Consider the following 14,814-nt stretch of genomic DNA (forward strand, 5'->3'; position numbering starts at 1 on the left):
ACTGTTTAGGATCTTTACCTAATTAGCTACTGATATAAGCATTGTTTCCCTCCACACCCACAGCTTCTGTGAACTGCTTCTGTGAACTGGTTCATTCTTTTTTTTTTTTTTTTTTTTGGTGAGGAAGATCAGCCCTGAGCTAACATCTGATACCAGTCCTCCTCTTTTTTGCAGAGGAAGATTGGCCCTGGGCTAACATCCATGCCCATCTTCCTCTACTTTATATGGGAAGCCGTCACAGCTTGACAAGCGGTGCGTTGGTGCGCGCCCGGGATCCGAACCTGTGAACCCTGGGCCGCCAAAGCGGACTGCGCGCACTTAACCGCTGCGCCACCAGGCCGGCCCCTGAACTGGCTCATTCTTTTGACAACTTGCTTGTTCTCTTGCTAGTAAACTAAGGACCTTCAGCATATATTTAAGATCTATTTGTCTAACACATTTTGTTTTTGGTAAAGGGGAGTCCCCTCTGACTAGGCTGAGGAGCATCCTGTAGTGGTAGAAGGACTAGGACAAGTCAACCATGCCTTTACTAGCCTGCAGAACCAAAAAAATGACCTGATAAATAAAACATAGGTCTTCTACATTTGTAGAAGATAGAAATTCTTTGAAATGAGAAAATCTCCCAACATCAACTATACTTGGGTAACAAAGGCATGAATTATTGATAGTTCTTAAACCTTTGGGAATATAAAACTCATTGTCTATCAGAGGAGACCCCTTTTCAGGAAACTGCACTTCTAAATATACTATATTTTGCAGCAATTTCAGATTAATTATTTATGGTCTCGGGTCTTGGAGTAAATGCCTCTGAATTAGCTACTATCACACACTAGCTGGCTGCTGGCATTGCTATAGGCTTCTGAATACTGGTATCTTTCAATTTAGAGTGTCCTCTGCTTCCAGTTTTTTAGCTCTTTTCTTCATTTATTTGTTCAGTCATTCATTCTAGAAGTAATTTTGTGTGTCTATTAGGTGCCAGGCGTGGTGATGCTGCAGTAAACTCAACCAACATAGTCTGCCCTCATGGCACTTCCAGTCTGGTGGCTACAACCTGCCCTTCCTCAAACCAGTCCTTCTCCTGCTAGTCCTTCGAGAAACCAGTGCAGGGCTCTCCCAGAGCCCTTTCTACATGTCAGCTCTGAGTTCTTGGTTCATCCTCATCATTTTCCCCTCCCACCGCCCATTGCCACTTCCCTCTCATGGCCAACAGGAAGATGGGAGTGGCTTGGAACGAGGAACACAGAGTTTCCCCCGCATGCACTTTTTTTTCCTAAAGAAGGAGAAGCACTGGGAAAGTCAGAGAGAGCTCCATTTTATTAGGGACAGTTTAAAAAAAAAAACAAACACAGGCAATTGATAAGGAAGGAGAAATGAGGGAGGAGAGTTGAGGTGCCTCGTTAGTCACCCCACATCCTTGCAATTCAATTCAATTGAGAACCACTAGGAGAAACAGAATTAAATAACTAGATGGGAGAATGGAGTTAAGATCCCCAGCCTTCCCTCTTGGGGAAATCTGAGGCACAGTAATACTGAGCAAAAATGGAGGAAGCCACACCCCAAGGTCACTCCCAGTGAGGCAACAGCAGGGGACAGGGGAGAGGATTCCACATAGACACGGCAAGTAGGCGTGGCTTGTAAACCTGGGACTTTGGCAGGTGGGGCGGGGAGCTGGTGGGGTTTGTAATCCAGGCTGCGGTCAAGAGAGGAGGCGGTCAAGAGAGGAGGCGAGAGCTGTAAACAAAGGGGCAGTGACCTAAGGAACAGGATGAGAGGTGCCTGGAAATGGAGTGGGGGCCAGGCGTCTCAGGGAGATGAGTGCTGAAATCCTGAGAACCTCAGGGGGTGGTGGGGAGACAAGGAAGGTTGTAGGGCGAGTGTACCCTGCCCATGGAGATGGAGAGGGTCCTCCATCTCCATTCCCCAGGGAGCTCTGTGCTCCTCCCTGGGAATTGGTGCTCACTCTCGGATCACCTAGGATACACCTGCACACCTGACGCACTCACACCAGGGACCTGGGGTGAGGGTGGAAATTGGGCGATTGGCTCTGCCCCCAGAAACAGGATGAGGAAAGCGAAGTGGAAGATGTTGGTTGCCCTTCCCTGCCAGGCTCATTTTCAGGGTCTGTCTGCTCTGAATCTTCTGGGCTCCAGGATCTTCAGTTCTGGGAAGGAGCGAGGTATATCTCTGTGTTGGAAGAGGGTCACCTCCGGCAGGACTCATCTGTGGGAGAGAAGGCAATAATGACAGAGAATGAATGAGGCCTCTGCTCCCCACCTTCCCCACCCTCTCCTCACACTGAAGGCCAGTTGGCATATGGGAAATCTTATAACATCTTCCACATCTTGAGTGCTTGTTACTACCAGCAACAGCAGCCATCATTCATTTAGCTCAAATTCTGTGCCAGGCTTTTTTTTTTTTTTTTTTTTGGTGAGGAAGACTAGCCCTGAGCTAACATCCATGCCAATCCTCCTATTTTTTTACTGAGGAAGACTGGCCCTGGGCTAACATCTGTGCCTATCTTCCTCCACTTTATATGGGACACTGCCACAGCATGGCCTGACAAGCGGTTTATCGGTTTAAGCCAGGGATCCGAAACCGGGCCGCCAGCAGCGGAGCGCACGCACTTAACCGCTACACCACGGGCTGGCCCCAGGCATTCTTATAACTCGTTTAATCTCACCCCAGGCGAGGTTAAGTAACTTGATGTCCAGCCATAGTTCCTAGGTGCTTCACAAACATTACTTAACCCTCTCAATAACTCTAGGGGGTAGTTATTATTAACCCTATTTCATAAAGGATAAACTGAGGCCTGAGGTCACGTAATTTCCCTGAAGTCACACCACAAGTAAGAAACAAGATGGAATTCAGGGGCCGGCCCTGTGGCTTGGTGGTTAAGTGCGTGCGCTGCAATGCTGGTGGCCCGGGTGCGGATCCCGGGTGCGCATCGAGGCACCACTTCTCCGTCCATCCTGAGGCCGAGTCCCACATACAGCAACTAGAAGGATGTGCAGCTATGACATACAACTATCTACTGGGGCTTTGGGGGGAAAAAATAAAATAAATAGAATCTTAAAAAAAAAAAGATGGAATTCAAACTCCGGCCTGTCGGAACCAAACCCTGTGTTTTTAACCACACTAGAGCGCTCAGAAAGAATCTTGGTTTTGAAATCTGGAGACCCCACGTGCACTTCGCTTCCCAGGACCTCAGTTTCCCCATCTGTTAAAGGAGTGGCTTGGGCTGGAGGTCCTACCAAGCCCCCTCCAAGCGCCAACTTAAGTTCCCCGCTTCCCTCCTGGGCCGCAGTGCCTGCTCTGAACACCAGGGGGCGCCCTCGGGCCGACAGAGCCTGTGCTCACCTACTATTAGGGCCTTGGTGCGCAGCCCGCCCTGGAGCTCAGGCTGCAGCAGGAGCAGCTCCTCCTCATCCTCTTCGTCGTCGGGTTGGGCCGCTGGGGGGCTGGCGGCACTGGGGGCCTCAGGCTCCGGGCCCAGCTCCTCCAGCACCGAACTCTCGGAGGGGTATTGGTACGTGGTCTCCAGGGCCGTCTCACTGAAGGAGATCTTGAGCTGAGAGTGGGAGAGAAAGCAGGGAGGAGGTGAGGTCAGCCTGTTAGCCGGGCCAGCCAGGTGGAGAGAGGGGGAAACCCGCAGGGGAACAGGTGCAAGGTTGGGAGGGGGAGCTGGATTTGGGCACCCCACCGACTTTGCCCTCCTCATCCACTCTGGATTCCTGTTTTCCTTTTGATACTGGCTCTCCAATCCCTGCTTTTCCCTCTGCAATCATATCATTTCAATATCAGACTTTGGCCTGGGCTGTGGCAGGGCCTGGGGGAGCAGAAGCGACTAATACAGGACCAAGATTCCTACTCTCTAGAGTGTGGGAGGCAGAAGGGTAAAAAGAAATTAAAATACATGGAGATTAAGTCCTGTGATCAGAACTGAGTCTTTGGGGGCCCTGAGGGCTATCAGGAAGGCTTCCCAGAGGAGGTGAGATTTGAGCTGGCAGGAAATAGCTGACTGGGGAGGGAGTCCCAGGCAAAAGCAAGGACAGGCACACTGGTTCCCACACCCTCAGCCCCTTGCTGTTCCTGCGAAACTCAGGACCCTGGACACCCTCCCCGTGCCCCTCCTGCTCCCTTCACTCCTCTCCTACAGCTGGAGAGGACCCACAACAAAGGGGGTCTAGGGCCTGGGAGGGGAGAGGAGACCAACAAAAAGGCCCAGAGGAAACGAGACTCTTCTGCAACATGTAGGGGAGAAGACAAGCCCCTGAGTCCCTGGAAGGTGCAGCTGGGGGAGGTGACAGGGCAGAGAGGAAAGTCCATGCAAACACAGGGTGGGGGTGGAGAGTGCACCAGAAGGGACAAGCAGAGACAGAGGCAAAGGACCAGAGAGGGGATCTGGAGGGGGCAGACAGTCCCTCGTCAACTCACCGTCCCCAGAGCAGGCGAGCCCCAGCTGCTCACTGACTTTCTACCCTTCCCCTCTGCCCTCCTAAGAAGCTCAGGGGCAAGAGGCAGGGTGGGATTAACTCCGGGAGCCAAAGCGATTAAGGAGACAAACAGGAGGATTCCATGTGAACTACTTGGAAAGGTCCAGATGATCGACTCAGGCTTTCCCTGGCATCTGTTTGGGAGACCCAGGGCTGGGGCCCTGGACCCCTGAGTCTCCGCACGGACTGGGGCATGAGAAGAGAGAAGCAAGGAGGGTGGCTGGACAGGACAGATGTATGCTAACACCCAGGTCCCCATTGGAAGCTGGAACTCAGGGACTGTGTGTGTCACTCCTTGGCTCCAAACCCTGCACTAGCTCCCCATCTCACTGGGAGCAAAAGCAGAAGCCTGACCAAGGCCTACAGGGTGCTCCCAATGTGCCACCCCCCTCACCCCTGGGACATCTTCCCTATTTCAGCCACACAGGTCACAGTGATTTCCTCCAAGCCCACCAGGGGCACTCCCACCTCAGAGCCTTTGCACAGGCCGTTCCCTCTGCCTGGAACACTCTTCCCACAAATATCTCCATGGCTCCCTCTCTCCCAATCACCCTATTATAAAGTTGTCACATTTGCCCCGCCTACCTCCTGGCCCTGTAAGTTCCACTTATCCCTGTTCTAATTTTTTTAGCATAATCACTTACCACCTTCTAACCTACCAGAGAATTGACTAATTTATTATCTTGTGTCTGCTGTTGACAGGAGCATGGAAGTTGCTACACTGGGTAAGGAAGGGTTGGTCCAGACCTCAGATGAGGACCAATCCTGGGGCAAAAGGTGGGGAGTAGAACACATACACAGTCACCCCCCAGCCTGTCTGTGGAACAGCTGGCAGAATTGAGTGACGGCAACCAGACCCCTTACATCCCAGCTTCTCAGAAGGGACCACTTCTGGTTCTGTTACGAACAGATTTACCCAAACTTCTGGGAACCCATTCCTTTTTTTTTTTATAATTTTATTTATTATTTATTTTTTCCCCAAAGCCCCAGTAGATAGTTGTATGTCATAGTTGCACATCCTTCTAGTTGCTGTATGTGGGACTCGGCCTCAGCATGGCCGGAGAAGCGGTGCGTCGGTGCGCGCCTGGGATCCGGGATCCGAACCCAGGCCGCCAGCAGCGGAGCGTGCGCACTTAATCGCTAAGCCATGGGGCCGGCCCACTGGGAACCCATTCTGGTTTTCTTTTCATATCCCCTTTTGGGATCACAAGCTCCATAGTTTATTGTCCATTCTGAAAAAGGATTCATTTTATTTTCTCTCAGTCCATGTTTGTCTCTCTCCCCCCACTCTGCTTCTCTCCTCACCCCACCCCCCCAACTTCTGACTGGGCTTCTCAGGAATGCACAGCCTGCATGGGAGTAGGGGGGGTGGTAAGGAGGGGGGTGACTCACTCACTCCTCTCTCAGCTATATAAGGTCACAAGGGGGCTGGAGAGGGGAGGGGCTGGCCTCTCAGCCAGAGGGGCCTCTGGGGAAGGGCACTAGCCACAGCCGATGCCCGGGGCTCCAGTGGCAGGGCTGGGATTCTATCCTGATGGCAGGGATACATTTGATGGAATTAGCCTGCAAACAGGAGTTATTTAGGGAAGGCGGGTGGAGGGGTCCTCCTCCCCCTGAGCCAGTGGGTTGGGGCAGAGCTGGGACAGGGCGTGCCAGCCCCTGATGAGCAGAGTGCTGAGAGAGCAGAGAGGGCGGAGGGGCAGGTGTCTGGGTCTAGAGAACTCTGTGCTGCTTCTTCCCCACCCCCACCCCAGCATGCCTGCTTCCTTATTCTCTCACCACATCCTGAGCACAGTTCTGGCAGGCCCATGGCCCGGCGTTCCCCACTCAGCCCCACCAGCCTTCCGGCCCCCACCCCAGGCTTCCTGTTTGGGCGATCTGCTTCCGGCTCCCCTGCTCCCTGATCGAGGTATGGTCGCCACCACAGGTCCTGCCCTGTGCTCAGACAGCTCCTGCCCTGCGCTCAGACAGCTCCTGCCCTGCGCTCAGACAGCTCCGGGGCTTTAGGCCCCAAACTTCACGCTTCCCTCTCCTCGTTCCTCCCCAAAGGCATAAGCCAACCTCAGCAGGAAGTGACTTTTCTGAACACCTCACCCTGGCAGTTTGCTGGCCTACCTCTTGCATCTGTGTAGCCCAAAGGGGAAGGGGCTGGCAGCAGTCAGAGAATTCAGGATAGACTCAGGTACCGTGGCTCAGGGATGGGAGCTCAAGCTTCATGTGAAGATAAATTGGGGGACCAAATGACCCCCAAGCTTAACCTAGGTCTTTGGTCCCTGTGGTTTTTCACTGACACTGAGGACACCAAAACCAAATCTGAGGACATCACACATGGGACGAGGACTGGAGATGAGGAAGGGCGTCCCAGTCTCTGGGGAGAGGTGGTAGGTGCAGTGACCTCTCTTCCCTTAGAGATTTTCAAGCTGGAAACTGATTAGTGTGGAGGGAAGCGGTTGGGCCAGGGCGAGGGGAAGAAGTCAGCCTGGCTGCTCCCACTTCCCTATACATCCTTATTCCAGTTTAACCTCTGACCTTCTGCCGGCCTCAGCCCCCTCCCCTGTCCCCAACTCCCATTGTACTCCCTGCTCTCAGCACAGTGCCTCCAAATTCACTTCTCTCTTTTTCTACCCCAAGGGGAGGGAGAGGCCAGGGTGGCAGGAAAAGAGAGGGGAGAACCATCGCTGAGCCAATTCTGGGGAGGGAGGGGAAGCCCAGGAAGGAAGGACGGGGAGTGAGGGGCGGGGATATTTTGGAAGAGGAGAAGGCTTTTCTGGTCTCAAGAGAGAAGGGAGCACTGTCTAAAGCAGTGGCCCGGCTGGGGGTGTGCAACCCCGAGGTCACCCACGTCAAATGGCCTCTGTGTGCGTCTCTCCCATGGGGCAGACTCAGGGTTCAAAAGCCTTCTCTGCTCTTTGGCCAGCCCTGTTCCATTCTCCCTCCCCCTCCATTCTAGGATGTCCCTGCTCAGCTCTGCCCTGCTCTTTCTTGGGACTGTGAGACCTTCTTCCACTCTCTTCTCCCTGCCATTTCTCCCTAGAACTCCAAAGCCATCCCCCCTGCCTCTCCAGGTTTCCTGCCCCGACATTCTCTCCCCAGGAAGGCTATAAGTGCATTCACCCTGGTGACCTGCCCTCATGGAGTCAAGACTGTTGCCTCGGCTCAGGTCTCCCCCCAGATGGGCTGGGTTGGGTCACAGACTCAGCGGAAAGGAAGGAAAGAAATGGGGTGGGGGGGGTGGCACTCAGAGCCTGAGGGAAAGGCGAGTAGTGAGCAGCCTGGGCACACCCTGAGCGAGGCACACCCTGAGCTGAGCGGAACAGCGCTTGATTGCGGGGCAGGATCCTTGGGGCTTGGAAATGAATGGAAAAGGAGGAATACAAAAAGGAAGGGTGTGTGTGCAGGAAGGGTGGTGGCAGGAATTAGCAAGAAAGAATAGAGGAAGACAAGAATACAGGGGTATAAAAGACAGAAAGACAGGGTCCAGAGAGAACTGCCGAGTGGGCTTCTAAGAAGTCTGTTTGGCTGCTCCCTACCTGTTTGTGGTGCCTTTCAGGGGATCCCTTGACAAGGCAGCTGCGGCTGAGGCGGAGGTAGCCCCCCAGAACCAAGATCTCCTCGGCAGTCGGGTACCGCTTCTTCCCAGCCCCGGGGACTGCAGCATCAGCTGTGGCAGGGGTGGCCGGTGTGGCGGGGGCTGCAGGGGGCATGGACCGCCGGGGGTTGACTGTGAAGGTGTGTCCACTGCGGCGGGGGGCCCCCACCCCTGGCCCTGCCTTCACTCCATAGAACAAACGGCTCATGAGGGGATCCCCAGGGGGCTGGGGGGCAGGTGGGGCTGGGGGTGGGGGAGACAGAGGGGCTGCTGGTGGGGGCCGGAGTTCCAGTGCTTCCTCTTCCTGAAGTCGAGAGCCTCCAGTCCCGGCCTCCTCTGGTGGGAGGGGGGAGGGTGCAGAGTAGCGGTTCTGCAGGGCGCTCAGAGGCCTGCCCTGAGCCCCCGCCTCCTCCTTCTCAGCCTCCCCATCTCCAGCCTCTGCACCAAGAGGCCCCAGATGCTTCTCAGCAGACTCTGGAGGTTCTGGTTTCTGAGTTTGAGTCTCTGTTTCCCTGGGTGTCCATTCTCGAACCTTCCCAGAGTTCAGGGTCCATTTCCACCCTTCTGTCAGCCTCAAGCCCTTCTCACCATCCTCCACAGGGCTGGGCCTCTGCTCTGCTGCCTCCACTCCTCCAGAGCTGCTGTCTGGAGCCTCTCGTGTCAGAGTCTCTGAGAGCCCCGTAATCTCTTCTGGGGCCATCCTTGGAACTGGCCTGTCTTCTTTTCTCCCACATTCCTCCAAGCAGTCTTTTCTTTCTTCTGTGCTCAGCCTCCACTCTGAAGCCTCCAGTTGTACCAAATTCTGTTCCTGAGACTCTCTAGAGTCAGATCTCCATTTATGGGCCTCTGTCAGGCCCAACTTTTGGTTGTCAGACTCTGCTGGGCTCAGTCTACTTTCTACCATCTCTTTTCTCCTGGGGCTTTGTTCTTCAGGCTCTGCCAGTCTCAGACTCCGCTCTGGAGTTTCTCCAGGGCTCAGCCTCCATTTCCGGGCCTCTGACAGTCTGGAGCTCCTGTCTCCAGCCTCTCCTGGGCTCTGCCTCCAGTCCCGTGCCTCAGAAGGCCTGGGACTCGATTCTCGGGCTCCCCCTATCCCCAGCCTCCTCTCTCTGGCCTCCCTGGGACTGAGCCGCTCTTCTCTTGACTCTCTTCCCATGGGGCTCTGATCCCGCATCTCCCCAGGGCTGGGTCTCCACTCCCGGGTCTCCAAAGGCCCAGGCCTTCTCTCTGCAAGTAGCTCTTCACTCCGCTGCTGCTGCTGCTGGCGCTCCTGCCGAATGAATCTGTTTTGGTGCACTGGTCCGATGGCCTCCAGGAGGACGGCAGACTCATCTGGGTCCGGAGGTCCAGCCTCTGTAGTCCCAGGCGTAGGGCTAGGCTCCCCAGGAGACAGACCAAGCTTGGCCCGGCGGCGCTCCAGGAGCCCCCGCTTCCAGGCTGGCATCTGGGACAGCCGCTCCCGCTCCGCCTTCTCCCGGCCACGAACAGCAGCCTCCTCCTGCCGGCGCCGGGCTAGCAGCTGTAGCTTCCAGTCCGGAATGGTGGCCATGGTCGCCTTGAGGTGAGGGTGAGGAGCACTGGGGGCAGAGAACAGGAAGGAGAGGCTCCAGAGAGGCCCAGGGGGTGAGACTGGGGGTGGGGGGAGAGGAAATGGAGGGGGAGAGGTGGTACACAGAGAAGGGCAGAGGAGCTGAGGGTGACGACAGTGGGAAAGAGGGAGAAGAGGAGGGCAGAGAAAGGGGAAAACCAAGAAAGTGCAGAAAAAGCTATGAGCCAAGGTGGTGGTGGTGGGGGTGTGGTGAGAGGAAGAGTAGAGATTCAAGGCAGAGGCACCAGTCAGATTTGGCAGTAAGGGGTTAAGGGGTATCAGAGACAGTCTCAAGGATGTGGGAAGAGAGAAGGACGAAAAGAGAAGCTGGCATGAGGGAGAAGAGAGAAAAGAGAGGCTGGGGGTGAGGGGGGACAGGGTTCAGGCGAGGTTGCCTCACCGCCACCCCAGGGGCCGTGAGAGTGGGCAGGGAGGTCAGGGAATGCTGCCGGAGAGGGGGCAACGGGATCTCAGGCAGTGTCGGGGAGGTCAGGAGGGGCAGAGTGGAGAGGTCTAGGGGAGAAGGGGGAGTCAGGGGGCAGAGGGGAGAGGGAGCTCCGCGGCTGCGGGCTGGCGCGTCTCGGCGCGGGCCCCAGAGGTCCGGGCTCCCCTTCCAGCCCGGCTGGGGCCACGCCTCTCCGGCCCCAGCCCCCACCCCTCCGCCCGGCACTCCGCCCCAAGGCGGGTCAGGGGAAATACCCTCCCCCGGGGACTTTCAGAACTCGGGTGTCTGGGCTGCCAGGACGTTCCCAGAACCCTGGCGTCCACCGTCCCCTGCCCCCAGGACCGTCACCACCGCCTGCCTCCCCCACCGGCTGTGTCCCGGGACCCAGGCGCGGGGAGGACCGGCTCCACGCCTCTTCTCTCCCGAGCCTGCGAGTCCTGTGCCGGGGTCCCGGCTCTCATGGCACCCTGACATAGCCGGCCATCCCCACCCGGCTCTGATCGCACAGACAGACAATCTCGGCACAAAGAGGAGACAGCCCAAGGTGTCTGGGCCAGGGACGGGAGCGGGGACAGGAGGGAGGAGACACCCCCTCCCCAAGTCTGAAGCCCCTCAGTCAACTCACATGCCGCGGGACTCCCAGGGGAGGGGGTGCGGAGGAGCCTGGCGTCCGGAGAGAGGAGGAGAGAGGAAGAGGAGGAGAGAGGGATCGAGGGAGATCCGGAGACAGGAGGGAAGGGAGGAGGGAGGGAGGGGAGGAGGGAAAGAGGGAGCCGAGGAGGAGGGACGGAGACAGAGACCTGGGGGCCGGGCAGGGGGCGGCGACCGCTTTGTCTGAGGACAATGGGGAGAGGGAAGGGGGCGCGGGGCGGAGCCCGAGGAGGGGGCGGGGCCTCGCTCCCTCCGACCCCGCGTCGGACTCCACCCCGGACTCCCCGCTTCGCGCCACAACCCCTGGCCCCCCGTGCTCTGTCCCTAGGGCCTCTCACCCCGCTCTCACCCGGTAGCCCTGAAGAACCCAGGTGTCCAGACCCCCGCCCCCACCTCGCCGACCCAGGGCGGCGGCCCGTGACTCAGGCCCCTCGAGGGACTTAGGGAGGAAGCAGCAGCTGCTCCGAGCCGGGCCCGCCCTTCCCATCTCCCGCTGCTCCTCCCCACGCTTTTGCCTTCTCCGGCCCGCCTTTGTTACTGCGGGGTCCAGGGTCTCCGCCAGGCTGCGGGGGGCCCGTGGGGATGGGGTGGCAGGAGGGGCGCTTGCAAGCCGGGCGCTTTGGAAGCTCGCTCCCCTACCAGAGCCGCTGCCCTACTCTTTTTAGCTTCAACCTGTCTCCCATGGATCCCCTGGTCTACAGCAGAGAAATTGAGAGATTTGGAGGAAGGGGGACTGGGCCGCTCCGGGAAGGTAGGGGTCGGTCCAAGGCGAGTGGTCGCCACCCAGCGGTCGCCAGAGGGCGCGGTGGCTGCCCAGTCGAGTTCGGTGCGCCCAGGCTCTGGCTCGCCTTCCTTCCCAAACTCAGCCCTGAAGCTTGAGAGACACTGACAGACTGCATGCCATGTGGAGAAAAACCAGGCTCAATTTTATTTTCCTGCAGCGCGTGTTCCTCTGGAGAACAGGGAGCCCTTAGTCACCCGAATTAAGAGGGGGAGCATCCTCAACTAGGTTGAGGACGGAGCCCAGAGGCGGGGCCTAAGGAGGTGGAGAAGCCACCCAGTGGGGCCGCCCTGAGATGCAAGGCATGGAGCCTGAAGGGGCGGACACCACCATCAAACTTGCAGACCCGGGTCGAGCTCCTAGGGAAGCAAGACGTAGATAAGGGGATCCCTGAGGCGCAGAGGCAGTAATAGTGCCAGGGGACTGGTCAGGCCAGACCCTTCTCCTTGTGAGGAGGTTGTTAAGGGGGGGTGGGAGGCAGGGGGGTGGTTTAAGACCTAAACTGTGAGGAGACAGGTAAGTTTCCTACCCCTTCTTCCTGGCTGGTGAGAAATGGACCTTGGAGTCCAGTGGCGGAAACTCAGAATTTAGGGTATGGAGCGGGACTCAGGGAGTGGAGTCTTAACCAGAGGAAGGGACAGCCCCTTTCAGTTCATAGATTTGGGCCTCTGGTCTGAAGCAGCCAGGGCCTGGATGTTAAGGGATTTGGAATTCCACAGGGAGAGGAAATACAGGGCTTGGAACCAGGGTTAGCTCCTCATTCGGCCTCCACATCCTGGGGCCGGGAGAGCAAGCGGAGTTTTCTTTGCAGCTGGGCCCGGAGGTAGTGGAGGTCTTGCTGGTCAAGTCCGTGAGCCAAGCCCAGGTAGACGGTAAGGAGGAGAGCAAGGAGGAGGCGGTCAGTGCCCAGGGTGGGGACCACCCACAGAACTGTCAGCAGCTCCACGCACACTGGGTGACGCAGGTGGGAGAAGAGTCTCAGAGCCCGGGGAGACTTCAGGGCCAGAGGCTCGCCCAGCCCCAGCACATGGTAGTACACCTACGAGAGGGGGAACAGCTTAGAAATGGAGTCAAGCCCTTTTTGCAACTTAGCCGCCTCTTTCCTCCCCTTCCAGGCACCCTCCTGTAAGTCAGGCCCAGGAACCACCCTTCTGAGACTTGGGCCCCTGACCCTCATCTCTGGTTCATGAACCTTCCCCAAGCCTGGGAGGCCCATAGCTTCTGGCCTTTGAGGGAGGGCTGAGGGGTGACTGTCTTATAAGAAAGAGAAGTGAGGAAGTTGAGAGCAAGAGGAAGGTGGAAGAGCATGGGAGTAGGAGGAAGGAAATCATTGGAAGGGAAAGAGGTGTTCTAGAAACGATCAGAGGTCTCAGGTAGGGATCTGGGAGCCTCACCTGTTTGAGGCCCATGAGCTCAGCGTAGTCAAAGACGAGAAGGATGCTGAAGATGAGGAGCCAGGAGATGACGTGGAGCACAAAGCAGAGGAGGGGCACCCAGGTGGCCCATGGCTCAGCCCGAGCCTCCCACAACACGGGGCCTCTGGGTACAGGTTCCCAGTACCGCATCACCAGCTGGGGAAGGATGAGGGACTGGGTATCCCAGCAGCTCACCCTCGAGAGACCTAGACCCAGATGCTGCCTGCCACCCCCACCCCAGGGTGGCCTGCAGCTCTCCCCACCTCTACCATGAGCCTCACCAACAAACATCCACCATGTGGAGGGTGCTGGGTGGGGTTCTAAGGAGGTAAGGATGACCTGTCTCTACTCGGATGATTTACAGAACAGATGGGGGTGACCAGATAGGTACACAAAGTAGCCTATGCCAAGCACCCAATGAGAAAACAGGTACTAAGTGGGAAGCCTTCTCTTGAGACCTAGGGCAGTGGTTTTGAAGAAAGGGCAGGACCAAAGAGGAGTTAACAAGGGGATCTCAAGCAGGACAACACGAACAAAGTTGCAAAGGTAAGAATGCACATATTGTGCTTGGGGAATGACAAGCAGTACACCCTTCTTGATAAAAAGTAGAATGTGTGCTGTGGAGGAATGGAAGCTGAGATTAGTGTCCTAACACCCTCAGTTCTCCTAAACCCACATTTTATCAGAAGCCTAAGATCCTTGCCCCTCCAACCTAGGGCATCCTTCCCACATACTCTGTTTCCCTTGGGGACTCAGCTGCCAGAGCCTCATACCTGCAAGGCCAGGGCAGTGCATGCCACATACAGTGACCTCTGAAGGACCCCAAAGTACCGGGACATCCACGCCTTCACTGTCTCAGTTGCCATGAGGCTGTGCTGCCCCACAAATAGCAGCAGGAGCCCCAGATCCCAAGCCAGGGAGGCAAGGATGCTGTGGTCCTGCAGGGCAGCCAGCCATCCTTGGCGGGCATCTAGGGGGAGTTGGAGAAAGGGACAAAAGATCAGGAAGATGGTGGGAAACACTTCCTACCCTCATCTCTTGGGGCCTCAGGCCATGTCCCTTAATGCTTTCAAGAGCCTTAATGCTTCCTCTCCAGGCTTTCCCCACCTCGCTTTTCCATTCCCTGTTTCTTCCCTCTTCTTCAGGTCTCCTTCAGAGCTGGGGAAGAGGATTCATGTTGGGTAGTCACAAAGGCATGGCTGGAAAGGCTACCATTGGATTGCCCCTCTTATTTCGGTTCTCCAAATGCTCCCTGTTTTTAACATTCTCCTCTCCATAGTCCTCTCTACAAAGCACTTTCCTTAGAATACTCTGCTTATCGCCCTTTCCCTCCCCCTGAGTCTTCACTCTCCCGCCTCTCCAAACCGCTAATCCCTGAGCTCCTAATTTAGCCCTCTGGTGTCCCCGGCCGCTTCTCGGTGGCTTTCACGGTTCTAGTTCCCTCTCCGGACTTCCCCTGTCATTTGTCTCCAAGCCCCGCCCCGCTCACTCGTCTCCGGCCCCACCTCCCTACCCTAGAGCTCATTCTCGACCCCTCCCGCTCACCCGAACCACCAGACTCCGGGATCCCTCCAAGAAGTGGCCGAAGGGAGGTGAAGCGCACGAACTCCACTCCAGTGCCAAAGGCCAGGATGAAAGAGGCGAGGGCAGCAGGGACCAGAAGCAGTGCAGGGGCCATGGCGAGAAACCGAGGGGTGGGGCAAGGGGCGGGCTCGGGATTCCCGCTGCCGCAGGCCCCGCCCCCGGCTCCGCCTCCCGCCTGGGATCCTGCCCAGGAGGGCGGGGCTCTTGCGGGCCGACGCCCCGGTTTCCGGCCGCCGCGCGCGGTTTCTCCCACCAGGCCGCAGGGCCT

At 57.0% G+C, this 14,814-nt stretch overlaps 2 protein-coding genes across 4 annotated transcripts; both read right to left on the reverse strand.

Moving 5' to 3' along the window:
- Positions 1-1,296: 1,296 nt before the first annotated feature.
- Positions 1,297-11,030, reverse strand: PPP1R18 (protein phosphatase 1 regulatory subunit 18). Of its 2 annotated transcripts, XM_004424404.3 has the most exons (4): positions 10,741-11,030; positions 8,024-9,659; positions 3,358-3,568; positions 1,297-2,220 (listed from the first exon to the last, which is right to left on the reverse strand). In XM_004424404.3, exons 2-4 carry the CDS (start codon positions 9,629-9,631, stop codon positions 2,201-2,203), a joined length of 1,839 nt encoding a protein of 612 aa, XP_004424461.1. In that variant the 5' UTR covers positions 9,632-9,659; positions 10,741-11,030; the 3' UTR covers positions 1,297-2,200. The 2 variants fall into 2 exon arrangements, with proteins under 2 accessions (XP_004424461.1, XP_014638405.1); XM_014782919.2 differs by lacking the exon at positions 10,741-11,030 and having other exon boundaries at positions 8,024-10,292.
- A 639-nt stretch (positions 11,031-11,669) lies between these two features.
- On the reverse strand, positions 11,670-14,667 carry NRM (nurim). Of its 2 annotated transcripts, none has more exons than XM_004424402.3 (4): positions 14,508-14,667; positions 13,736-13,932; positions 12,942-13,118; positions 11,670-12,586 (listed from the first exon to the last, which is right to left on the reverse strand). In XM_004424402.3, exons 1-4 carry the CDS (start codon positions 14,638-14,640, stop codon positions 12,305-12,307), a joined length of 789 nt encoding a protein of 262 aa, XP_004424459.1. In that variant the 5' UTR covers positions 14,641-14,667; the 3' UTR covers positions 11,670-12,304. The 2 variants fall into 2 exon arrangements, with proteins under 2 accessions (XP_004424459.1, XP_087294406.1); XM_087438280.1 differs by lacking the exon at positions 14,508-14,667 and adding an exon at positions 14,070-14,355.
- Between the last annotated feature and the right edge of the window lie 147 nt (positions 14,668-14,814).

This window comes from Ceratotherium simum, chromosome 13, assembly GCF_057802395.1.
Source record: "Ceratotherium simum simum isolate JZ-2026a chromosome 13, ASM5780239v1, whole genome shotgun sequence".
NCBI classification, from domain to species: Eukaryota; Metazoa; Chordata; class Mammalia; order Perissodactyla; family Rhinocerotidae; genus Ceratotherium; species Ceratotherium simum.

Bases quoted from the DNA above. Each gene is read 5' to 3' on its own strand.
- PPP1R18 (XM_004424404.3), bottom strand. From the start codon at position 9,631: ATGGCCACCATTCCGGACTGGAAGCTACAGCTGCTAGCCCGGCGCCGG. The intron at 3,569-8,023 runs GTAGGGAGCAGC...TCCCACTCTCAG, and splicing joins CTGAAAGGCACCACAAACAG to CTCAAGATCTCCTTCAGTGA. The intron at 2,221-3,357 runs GTGAGCACAGGC...TCTCTCCCACAG, and splicing joins CACCAAGGCCCTAATAGTAG to ATGAGTCCTGCCGGAGGTGA.
- NRM (XM_004424402.3), bottom strand. From the start codon at position 14,640: ATGGCCCCTGCACTGCTTCTGGTCCCTGCTGCCCTCGCCTCTTTCATC. The intron at 13,933-14,507 runs GTGAGCGGGAGG...AACTCCCCCTAG, and splicing joins CCCGGAGTCTGGTGGTTCGG to ATGCCCGCCAAGGATGGCTG. The intron at 13,119-13,735 runs GTATGAGGCTCT...ATCCTTCCCCAG, and splicing joins GCACTGCCCTGGCCTTGCAG to CTGGTGATGCGGTACTGGGA.